Genomic DNA, 12,890 nt, shown 5'->3' on the forward strand with positions numbered 1-12,890 from the left:
GAAACAAGTGGTCGGATGGTGTGCTCACCATCTATTTCCATGGCTGTTTTCCGAAGCATCGGCGGCTTCCCCAGTGATCAGAGCACACCTTAGTGAAGCTGACATGGTAAGCTATCGGATGGTGGGGGCGATCTGGCATGGGCATGCTAGAGCACAGTAGATTGGTCAGAGAAAGGAAACATCGGCCTCAGGCTTCCACCGCCAGATCTGGGTGCATCGCAGGTCGATCGACCACCAAATTTGGTTGTCGAGCTTGCTAGGAACTGGGCTACACCGGAGGCCGGCTTGTGTAACTCAAGGTTGGCTAGAAGTTCATCAATTCCCGCCAACCTGTGTAGGGGGAGAGAGAGAAAGAGAGAGAGAGAGAGAAAGAAAGGAGAGAGAAACTATTTTGGGGGTTGAGGAGAGAGAAAGGGAAAGGAAAGAAGAAAAAGAAGGGGAGTTCACGTGACTTTCATGGATTGGTGACATATGGCACCTCTTGAATATTTTTCAAAATTCCTCCCACATGTTCATAATATTGTCCGGAAATGTTGTTCCCGCATTTAAAGATCTGTATCTTTTCAAATATAAGTCTAAATTAAGCGTGCCACCAATCTGCATACTCGTAATGATGAGCATTATCACATATTATGTGAGTCAACATGAAAATCCATATAAAAAAGTCAACTCTAAAGCTGATTGATAAGACCGGATCGCATATTGTTTTGACTATAACTTTCTACTCTTAGCTCTAATTTTGGCATAGTACTAGTCTACGAACTTGTATCGACGACTACTTTGCCATGGAACCTTGATCAACATGAAATTCCTCCTATGGTGAAAAGTCAACAATGGAACCCACTTGGTCAACTTTGGTCAACCATGTTCAAACTTGGTCAAAAAATTGAACTCGGGATATTGTCATGGATCGAGGTGTTACATGGATCTCCTTGGAGTCCAATTTTGAAAACTTGAAGTAGTGAAAGTAATTTAGACTATTTAGAGCATTCCAACATCTTTGGTTAACGTTATTATTATATTCATAGTATATTTACCCACCAGGACGAAACTTACGACTGACTTTGCAGTAAAGCAAGATTAAGCAAACGTCAGTACTATGAATGGTATCTTTTCTAAATTATGATTGGAGGTTAAATATATATTGGCTATTAAATTTGGATTTAATGTGTTATTTAACAAATTATTATTATTTGGGTATTTTATAAATTTTTGAAAATTTAAATGTTTTTGTTAATTAAAATAATTCCATTCATTGATATATTAGTTTTAAATGCCGAGTTATAGTTTAGTAAAATTCAAATTATTGGTTTATGCTTATTTAAAATTAACCAAGTATTTGCTTATATATGGATTTAGCATTTTAGTATTGTATGGTTTTCTCTACCTAATTTATTAAAGTGCATTGATGGAAATTGGTTATTATGTATAATAGTGATTGTTTTATGAGGTTTATATTTAATATGTTACTTTATTTGTTAATAATTATATTATTAAGCTACGCAAATGTGCTTTACAAATCTTTATAAATTGAAAGTTGAGATGTTTTTGTTGAATTAATTTTAGTTATTGGTTTAATTTTAAGTGCCAGATCGTGATATTGAGGTTGGTTTAAAAGTGGTTTTGTTTTCTTCCTAAAATAATTTATGCATAATTAAATATGAAATTGTTTAGTTGGGTTGATTATAGAATTAAAAAGGTATTATTTATATGGTTTCTTTTTAAACGTTTCAATCCCTTAATTTGATTATAAATATGTGTATGTGTGTATTATACAAATATGAGTTGTATATCATTTTCTAAATTATGTTTGAGTTATAAAAAACATTTATTATTAATTTTAGATTTAGTGGACCATTCATATTATTAGAACATGTTCATTTATATGCATATATATATATATATATGTGTGTGTGTGTGTGTGTGTGTGTGTGTGTGTGTGTAAATTAAGATATGCATATGATTTTGAAAGATTATTTGTTTATTATTTATTTATTTGTTTGTTTACTTAAATGTTGATTCAAAAGAATTAGGAGTTATAAAAAAACATTTAATATTAAGATGATTTATATGTGGTATGTTTTCTCAAAATTATGTTTTGGGGTTACAAAACTTTTGTATAGATTATTAATTTTTGGATGATATTTAAATGGATAGAGTTACATTTGATTTTATGAAAATTGTAAGATTATCCATTATGTTTAATTTTAATTATTTTTATTTGTTTATTATTTACTTATTTATTTATTTAAAACATTTATTTATGGTTTGAAAATGTAATTATGAAAATCGATACTTTTGTATTTATATGTTTTTATGTGATTAGATGGTTTTTAGATGTACAATATAATATCAGTATTTTTAATTTACATGTGATCAATTTCAGTGCACATGTTATATATAGTCGTCCTTTGTGTAGTGTAGCAGATGAAGTAAGCAATTATTTTGTAGTAATGACATTACTCACCCTTCCCATAGCTAAAAGGTAACAAGTTATATTTAGTCATCTTATTGGAGCTAACATGAATGAGGATAGGTAGGTATTTTGCAATGATGAAACCACCCTATTCTTAGCCATAAAATGGTAAGTTATTTAACAGAGGTACCTTTGGAACACTAAATGTAACACCCCGACTCGAGAAATTGTTCCGAGTTTGAATTTTTAACCAAGGTTGATTAGGATTGATCAAGTAGGTTCTACAGTTGACTTTTTATTGTGAGAGAAATTTCATGTTGACTAAAGTACTATGCTAAAATATTCATCGACACGAATTCATAGATTAGTAGTACACCAAAATCAAAGTTAAGAATATAAAGTTATGGTCAAAACAAGATGCGATCTGATCTGATCTATGAGCTCCAGAGTTGACTTTTTTTTATATGGATTTTGACATTGACTCATGTATTACGTGATAGTGCTCATCATTATGAGTTTGTAGATCGGTGACATGCTTAACTTGAACTTATATTTGAAAAGATATGAGTCTATAAAGTCGAGACCAACATTTCCGGACAGCACTACGAACATGTGGAGGAATTTTTAAAAATGTCCGAAAGGTGCCACATGTCACCAAATCATCCTATATATATATATATATATATTATTGCTTATATATAGGAGAGTTTCTTTTAACAATAATTTGGCCAATGGTTGAATATGCATGCCTTCCTCCTTCCTCCACTCCTGCCAACTTTTCTTTCTTTCTTTTTCCTGTTAATTCTTCTCTTCTTTCAAAATAAATAAATAACTAAAAAGATAACCAAGTCTTGGGCTTACCCCATCCCCATAAGATTCCAACATAATATAGTCACCAACATTCCCAATTTCTTAAACTAAAAAAAGATATAAAAGATAGAGAGTTATTACGGATTTATTTTACCTGAAGGTAAGTCGCTCAAATTCCTGAAACTTGGAAACTGTCTATATTGTGTTTTTATTTTCTTTTTTGATAAATTATAAATTTCCCCCTAGATTAAGTGGAGGCTAGTTAATGCAATTTATGTTTAACTTTTTTGAATAATATAAACTGCCATGAACTTTTGATCAACACTGTCAAGACCCGTCCAAAATTCCTTCCCGGAACCCTAGATAAATCCTAATCCCAGAGAGATCCTACCAAACCGTCCTATGGAAAATTCGACAGCATCTCCCCTAAGGGTAAAACATGTCCTCCTAAATACTATCACCTTATCCCTCCCACCTTACTACAATAATTTCCACAGTGGCAGTACTTCGATAACAATTTATATATAAAACACATACGTATATATATATATATATATATATGTATATATATATGCAATAGGAATAATCAGCTAAATAAACAACCAATTATACCTTTAATCATTCACGTCCGCCCACACCACCCACTGATTGCCTTACATTTCAAATACATTTTAAATATTGTGTTACAAAATATATTGTCAGGACCCGTTCATAATTCCTCCCCGGAACCCTAGACAAGCCCTGATCCTAGGGAAATACCACCGAACCTTCCAACGGAAAATCCGGCAGCACCTCCCCTAAGGATAGGACTTACCAAAAATTACCTGCACTGAAAACACACTTCTATATTCATCCCCTTATTCTTCCCACAATACTACAAATTGATTCCACAATTTTACAGCACTTCACAACAATAACAGCAACCCAGTGCATAATTAAAACATAAGTGTCCAGAATAGTATACAGAGCTTCATGAAGTGCTATTCAATAGAAAATACAACAAGGATGAAAGAAACAATACAACTGAAATGAACGAGTACAAAAGAACTTCTCGAAACACGATAGCGGCGGAGAATTGGTTCGCCCCGGAAGAACGTCTACCACCCCTTACACCTAAGGGAACGGAATTTAAAAACGTGAGATGCTAATCATCTCAGTGAGCGACCCTAGCTACTGAACACTTTTAATAATAAAAATAATAATATAACAAATAAGGGAATTTAAGTAATACCGGCAATTAAATAGGTAAATAAATATAGCAGTTGGAAATAATAATTTCCCTCAAAACTCTCACTAATCACTCCGTTGGAAATGTTCCCTTTTTAAAACATTTTCATAAAACCCGATATTCGTATTTCCTGAAAACCCGGTATAAATAATAATTTAATAATTAAATAATTTAATACACAATAATTAAATAAATACCCCAAATATAAATAAAATGTAATAAATTATAATAAATAATAATTTTTTTTTGAACACCTTTGGGGTTTGAAATTTCATTTGAAAATTTACATTTGACGCACCACACCATATACCGGTGATGCCCTCCGATACCCAGTGTCCTGAGCACCGACTGGCGGGGAGATTAAAGAGAGAAACTTGCAAACGGCACTTCGGCGTCCCGACAGTACCGTTGCTGAAACCGTCATCCCGGCCAAGGAGGGGGGCGGCTGTGGCCAATATCAAACTTGCCTGCCCACGGTCCAATGGCAACTCACAGGAGACATAATACTTGCTCGCTAAACCACATATACATACATCAGAACACCAATACTGTATGAATACATCTAAAATAATTATTAAATCAACCGTACCGTTCTTTTCAAAATTACCGTGGGAAATATACCAATTTGCACACTTACCATCCCACATATTTTCATTTAACAACCCGGTACGAAAACATCGATAACCAATAAAACAATAATTTTTTCTCGTAATACGAGGTTCAACAAATAAAATACCGTGGGCATAATTATAAAATTAAACCACCAATTTAAACAAATATTTTCATAAAATATTTAAACCAATTATGCTTAAAAATAATATTTAAAACCACATACGATTTATTACTGAAAATACCTTGCTCATGCATAATAATTAAAATTAAATCACAATAAAATAATAATTAAATTGCACCACATGAGCATAATTCAAATATCAAATAGACACCAATTAAATATAATTAATTGCCCCAAAATAGTTTTAAAGGTGGGTCACTCACCTTAAACGCGTATATCAGCTAGGATCCTCCGCAGGATCAACTCCACTACTCGCACGCGCACCTAAAACATCCACAGTATACCAACCAAATATATTAATATTTTAATCGGGTAACTCCCAAATGAGTACCCGGGGAGCGAACACAAACGACCACTAAAATTACGAGTAATATACCGAATCGAAGCTTGAGTGATGAGGATCACGGATTCGGTCTTACTTCCCGGAGATCGGACCCGAGGTGGCCGGAATCTCGCCGGAAAGCTTTCGGGATTCGACTCCTCAATTCTCCCAAACCATCGCGAATTGGAGGAAAAGGATGTCGGATTTGGATTCAGGAGGTCGGAATCAGTGGACAGGGACCGGCGGTGCAACTGGGTACTTGCAAGAACAGTGACTTCCGGTGAGCCGCCGCAGTCACCAGCAACCGTCTCCGGCGGCGGCACGTGCGGTGGCCGTTGGCTGAGATTTTTGGCAGTTTTGTAGATTGAGGGGAGAGGATTCCAACGGGACCGGCGGTGAGGCAAACGGAGGCCGAACGGCGGAGAGATTGGGTTTTGAAGATTTTCGGCGCCTCGCCCGAAAACGCTCCGATCCCGGCGAGTCGGAGGTCTGGTGGCCGTGAAATTTGGTGGGCTGGCCGAAAATGAGGAGCTGGTGAGGGGTGGATGGCGCGTGTGGCCTGAAAATGGCTAGAAAGGGGTCAAACGGCGGTGGAGGGGAAAATCGCCGCCGAGCTTTGCCGGCTCGATCTGGGCGCGTCCGGCGACCGGCGGTCTTGAGATTTTGGGGTTTGGCCGGAAATGGGAAGGTGCTCCTGTCTGGCCGGCGCGTGTAGCAAGGGTCGGCCGGAAAATTGGACGATTCCGACGGCCGGTCGTCTCTCTCTCTCTCTCCTCTCTCTCTTTCTCTCTCCTCCCCGGCGTTTTTGCCAAATAAAAGCCATCGTGGGTGACACTGTTCATCCACGTGGATCAATCAGGTGGCGACACATGGCATTACTGTACACTTAAGTTAGATATAATAAAATATTACGGTATCCGACGAACTTCAAACGTCCATAACTTTTTAATCAGATGTCCAATTTAAGCGTGCTGCTAGTCTATGAACTCGTATCGATGAGTACTTTACAACCATACAAGATTCAAAACAAAATTACACAACAACAAAAAGTCAACTTCGGCACCTTTTGGACTGTTTGCACCTCGACTTGTTTTGCCCATAACTTTCAAACCGTAGCTCCGTTTTTGACGTGCTACTAGTCTACGAACTCGGGGCATCATGCACTTCGCCACGGTACCATGGTCAACTAGAAATTTCAACTGAAACAAAAAGTCAACTTTTGACCCACTCGATCAACGGTCAACCTCGGTCAACGTGCACGAATTCCAATGTGATTTGGGACGGGGTGTTACATATACCGATGAGTAATATAAGAAGAAAAGTAAACAATTATCACATCAACAATAATTATAATAATAGCAATCATTTTCATGATAAAAATAGTTCTAATAGCATCTATCATATTTACTCGAAGATAATCACTTGTCCAAGAACTATCACATAATCACAGCTGTTCCAAGGACTATCTCACCTGCCCAAAGGCTACCACTTGTCCAAGGACTATTATACTTGCCCAATAGCTATCTTTCTTGTCCGTAGGCTGTGATACTTGTCCGGATATATCATATACTAATAATAATAATAGAAATAATAAAATAATAAAAATAAAAATAAATAATGGCAATAATAATAATCATAATGATGATGATAATATTAGTAATAATGAAAATAATTGTAAACATAATTCTGATAAATAATAATTGTAATATTAATAACGACAATAATATTAATAATAGTAATGACAATAAAAGCAATTAAGTATAATGCTAGAAAATCAGGTTATGAATAGATAGAATAATACGAGATCAAATAATAATTTAAAATTCAAAAAATAGTATCAAATATACACTCGTATCAGGGGTACAAACGATACCCTCCAACATGTTGCGCAATCCATGATTCCAGCTGTCGCCAGCACCCTGCTACCAATACAGTCTGGGATGGTTGCCTAGATTGGCCGTCTAATCTCCGGAACTCGTAGGTAACATAGTTACGAGGCTAGTTCTTCATAGACCACATTGGATCGCTGTCCCCGTACGATGTGATACATACAAATATAATATATATATATATATATATATATATATATATATATATATATATATACAAAAGATAATCAATGCACATACTATATACCAGTGGTGTCCTACGGTGTCCAGGGTCCCAAAACACCGTCTGACGAGGAGGTTAAAGAGAGAAACTGGCATACGGTCACATGGCGTCCCACCGCGCCACTGCTTAAACCGTCATCCCAACCATGGAGGGGGCGGCTATGGCCAATATCAAACTTGCCTGCCCTTGGTCCGATGGCAACTCATGGGAGACATTACAACCTGCACGTTAATCACATCCACATCCATCTGCATGCTAATCACATCCACAACTACAGAACACCGGTACGTGTATGGTGCATCGAAAACCGATAAAAATATTTTATAATATTATATATTTTTTAAATATAATATAATATTATAAAATTTGAATTTTTATATGATACACTTAAATTTATGCACTTTTATCAAATTCACAAAATTTCATGCATAAATAAATAATTAAACACATAAATATAGTTTCGATCACAATAATTCAATATAATCAATTCTGCAAACCTTCAAATTAATTCATACTAAATGTTAATAGAACCACATACAATTCCACAAATAATTAAGCATATAAAGATACATTTTATTAGCTGGCATAACTTCACAGTAAAGTTAACAATAATTTAACTGCAATTTAAAATCTACAGTTTTTCAAATTTAAGAAACATTAATTCAACCCATATTTATGCAATTCAACACAATTGGACATCAGCAATATAAATAGCAATTATTTAAACATCAAACATACATTTTTCAGATTATCACATTAAAATAATATTATTTTATCCAAAAATGGCATCTTTCTAAATACTCAATCACAATTCACAAATAAGGTGCCAAATGAAAGCTAAGGAGACGATGAGTGTAAAACCAACCTTCGTTCGGCTCGGAACCGTCGAAGTTGGCCGGAAAATGGCTGGGAAGTTTCGGCCGGGCTCCCCCTCCACATCTCACCAATGGCTTGGAATTTGGGCAAATGGATGTCATTTTTGGAATCAGGGGGTTGAAAACTAGGGGGAGGGACCAACCTCGGGACCGATGGCCATCAAAAAACCGACCACCCACCACCTCGCCGATCGTCAGCTTTGGCATCGATCCCGGCACGTCTACCGGCCAACCAACGGGCGACTCGATGCCCGGGCTTGTCCAGCCGTGGGCCACCATATCGTCCGGCGCATGTGGCCGTGCAACTGCCGGAAGAGGTGCAGCAGAGAGAAAGAGGGACCGGCGAGAGTGAGAGGGAAGGAAGAAGAAGAAGGAATCGGAGGAGAGGGGGGGGGGGTTGTGTTTTTTCTTCCCACGTGGGGAAGAAGAAAAAAAAGTAAAACAAAAAGAAAATAAATAAATAAATATATAAAATAATATTAAAATAATAATATAATATAATAAAACAATAATAATAATAATAATAAAATAATGAAATATTTAATTGTCTGAAATTTGGCATTTCCTTGTCGTGACACATGGCACCCTTTATAATGCTACATGTGGCATCGCTGTTCACGCACACTTACATATCGATGAATTGTAATAGCTGTCTCGGAAAAACTTCATAGGTCCGTAATTTTCCAACCATATGTTCAAATCGGGCGTGCCGCTAGTCTACGAACTCATATCAATGAGTACTTCACAACCATATATAAGTCAAAGCTCAATTTTACAAGAATAAAAAGTCAACTCTGGTACCCTTGGACAGTTCGAACCTCAACTTGTTTTACTCATAACTTTCAAACTGTAGGTCTGTTTTTTACATGCTACTAGTTTGTTGACTCGGGTCGATGCATACTTCGCAATAGTACCTTGGTCAATCTAGATTTCTCATCGAGTCAAAAAGTCAAAATTTGACCCTTCTCGGTCAACGACAGTCAACTTGAAAAATTTCTGGTGTACTTCACAACGGGGTGTTACAAACACAATATAGTTAGGTTATTTTATTAACAAATTAAGCTAAAATTTAATATTACATGTAAAACCGACCAAATTATCTCACTAGTGCATGTCAATCACCAAGAACGAGTAAATTAATAAGAGGCTTCTACATAAAAGTGCGATTATTCATAATCAGTTTAATTATTTTATAAGTCCGTAATCCGCATTGGTAGCTTTTAAATTGATAAAAAAAAAACAACCCGAAGTCCTCTCAAATGGAACATAAACACACAAAATAAATAAATAAATAAAAATAAGTCCTTTTTTTTTAATAATCTATCATATCATAAATGTAGAAGTGATAGATATACCAATTGAGCTAACTTTTTGTCAAATATTTTTGTGTGATTGAAACATCATATTTGACAATAACCATATAATAATAATTCATTTTTGATTAAGTATCATTTATCAAAAAAAAAAAAAAAACCAAAAAAAAAAAAAGAAAAGAAAAGAAAAACTTAATTAAGTAACATTTCCGAGACGACAGCAGTGTAGATAATCCCTTTTAATTAATTTGTTAAAGCTGAGGGACAAATAAGCACATTTCATGATATATATGTTCTGTAGCCTGTAGATGAAAACAACAACACGGCCTGTCCTCTCACAATAAAGATGCGCAAGCATGGTTCATATATATGTAGATATATATAATTAATACAAACACCATGCATGCATACTAGTTATTGAAAACAACAGTTGCATGCTAATTAAGAGTGATTGAACTGTTCGATTGAATTTATTCGGCACTTCTACATATATATACACATGAAAAGTTGAACAGATCCTTTTCATACTCCAAGCCGTACTATATTATGCATATATATATATATATATATATATGGCGCATGAGAATATAATTACATGACATGGCAATGAGGATGAGGATGAGTATGGATATGAATTAAGAGAATAATAATGAGTAGCTAGATTTTTTTACATGAGACAACAGGCATTGACGTTGTCATCGTTGAACATATTGCTGACTTTGTCGTCTCCGCGGTGAGTGACAGGAATGTTGCCATGCCTGTCGGCAACATTGTAGCCGTGCCTATAGTAGTTGTAACTCTCCTTGAATTCATTAGTCGTATCTTTAAAGTATTCATTGGCTGACGTGAAGTACAAAGGAGGATTTGGGTATGGCCAGAATTCCGCCCTTTTTCCTGCTCTCCTCACTGCCTTGAGCACCTTGTTCCGATCCACGTAACCCACTACTGTCACCTTTTCCATCTCCAGGTCCACCTCCACTGAGTCCACCCCTGCTTAATTGTATAATTTTGAATTACTATATAAAAATATAATATAATATAATATATATATATATATATAGAGAGAGAGAGAGAGATATGTATAATTAAATTGGATATGTATACATTAATAAATATATACCTCTAAGTTTGAAAATGGCATTTTTCACAACTCTTTCACACCCGGTGCAGCACATCCTTACTTTGAGATCCACAGTCTGTAAAGCATATATGGTCATTAATTAGATTCCTTTTCGATAAAGTATTCTTGGTTTGTCATTAAAATCTATTTGGTACCCTTTCCTTTCCTTTCTTCTTATTCCTTTGTTCCTTCTTTCAAAAACGTTACCTTTATCCTTTTAGACTTTTTAGGAAAACCAACACATTAAGCAATGTGCCATATTGGATATGCATTATTATAATATATTAACATAAAGAGAGAGAGTGAGAGAGAGAGAGAGAGAGAGAGAGAGAGAGAGAGAGAGAGAGAGAGAGAGAGAGAAAGAGATTAAACTTATTTTTCATAGGTCGATTCCTATATTCGCCGTGGCTGTTGAACTTACATGTGTTCATACATTTTTAGAATACCGGCCTAACCAGAAACGATTCAAGACCGTCCAAAAAAAGAAAAAAAAAAAAAAGTGACTGAAGAGATTAGCTAACCAAACATTATCTGACGTGATTAGAGATTCTCTGGTTACTACATCTCTGGGCTTACTACGAGTTTAGATTAATTTATATATGGGTTGTTCTCCAATAATATACAATCAAGTACAACTGCAAATTTAATTAGTTGACGCATATTATATGTTGGATCTTTTTTCTTTTCTCTTTTTTCCCAAATCAGTTATATATTTGTATCCAATACAACCAGCGATATCAGACAAAATCTCAGCAGGCTGGTTAAATGACTTGAAAACATGATATCTATTGCTTCCTTGCTGAAAATAATAATGACTCCTAATGGAAATTACAAACATAATATTCATGCATCCTCATGAAATCGATTAATATAGAATATAGCTTTAATTTGTATGTTCTCCAATTTATTTTGGTAATCTTTTGTAGTATTTGAAAAGCATCTATTTAAAAACATGATTTATTTCATATAACTGCTGAATGGCACTATTTTGAAATTAAGAACAAATATAAATTAGATTAATCCTACGTTATCGGTTAAATTAAATTTATTGGATTAATTATGAAATTAGGGAACATGATTTTTTTATTAATTGGACCAATACCTACAAATAAATGGGTTAACTTTAATTTCCTTTTACTTCAAAGAGAGATATTTGTGTGTGTCTGTGTGTGTGTATAAAAGAGATGGAAAGGCTTTCTGGAAAAAAGAGAGGAAGGGCAAGAGATAGGTTTGTCTATTTGTTCCAAGGCAAGCTGAATTAACTAAGAAAATATGGTGAAATTAAGATCATTGTAAATAGACACCTGGAATTAAAGATGGAAATTAGGAAAATATGGACTTAGGATAGGAAAGTGAACCTGCAAGGAAAGAGGTCGACCCTTAGGCATTTTGTGATTGCGGTGGATGCCGTTGTTGCTTTTGTGGTGATCTCGATAGCGAAAGAAGCAGTATGCAATGGAGGATACGATAAAGCCAAATGCTCTCTCTAGAATGGTAGCCATGACCTTAAGTTTGTTAACTATATATATATGTACGAAGCATGAAGAAAGAGAAAGAGAAAGAGAAACCAAACTTAAGAGAGGTAGTCCAGACCTAGAAGATATTCCACTTGTGCCGGGGCAGGTTAATCTCTTAGGAAATATATTCCAAAATCTATTCCAGGGTGAGCAGTTTCTTGTGGTTAAATTCAGTGACTCGTGAATTATTAGAAGGCTTTAGACAGGGAATGGTATCTAAAACCCCTCACAAAATAATAATGCTTGAAATGTGGGTCAAGCTAACATGGTTGCTGACACACACTAGTACTGATGAGAAAGCACAAGGGAATATATGTTTATCATCTTCCAATCCAATTAATGGTATATATATTTATGGACATATATGAGTCTTCTTAAGGCAAA

The 12,890-nt window shown here is 35.2% G+C and overlaps 1 protein-coding gene across 1 annotated transcript; it reads right to left on the reverse strand.

Annotated features, from left to right (window-relative positions):
- Positions 1–10,317: 10,317 nt before the first annotated feature.
- Positions 10,318–12,580, reverse strand: LOC107404451 (heavy metal-associated isoprenylated plant protein 30). Its single transcript, XM_016011400.4, has 3 exons — positions 12,348–12,580; positions 10,990–11,065; positions 10,318–10,859 (listed from the first exon to the last, which is right to left on the reverse strand). Exons 1-3 carry the CDS (start codon positions 12,489–12,491, stop codon positions 10,537–10,539), a joined length of 543 nt encoding a protein of 180 aa, XP_015866886.2. The 5' UTR covers positions 12,492–12,580; the 3' UTR covers positions 10,318–10,536.
- Positions 12,581–12,890: the final 310 nt, after the last annotated feature.

The sequence above is a fragment of the Ziziphus jujuba genome, chromosome 6 (assembly GCF_031755915.1).
Source record: "Ziziphus jujuba cultivar Dongzao chromosome 6, ASM3175591v1".
Taxonomy (NCBI): domain Eukaryota; kingdom Viridiplantae; phylum Streptophyta; class Magnoliopsida; order Rosales; family Rhamnaceae; genus Ziziphus; species Ziziphus jujuba.

Coding starts and splice junctions, on each gene's coding strand:
- LOC107404451 (XM_016011400.4), bottom strand. CDS start 12,491: ATGGCTACCATTCTAGAGAGAGCATTTGGCTTTATCGTATCCTCCATT. Junction 11,066..12,347: donor GTCGACCTCTTTCCTTGCAG/GTTCACTTTCCT, acceptor TATGCTTTACAG/ACTGTGGATCTCAAAGTAAG. Junction 10,860..10,989: donor TGCCATTTTCAAACTTAGAG/GTATATATTTAT, acceptor ACAATTAAGCAG/GGGTGGACTCAGTGGAGGTG.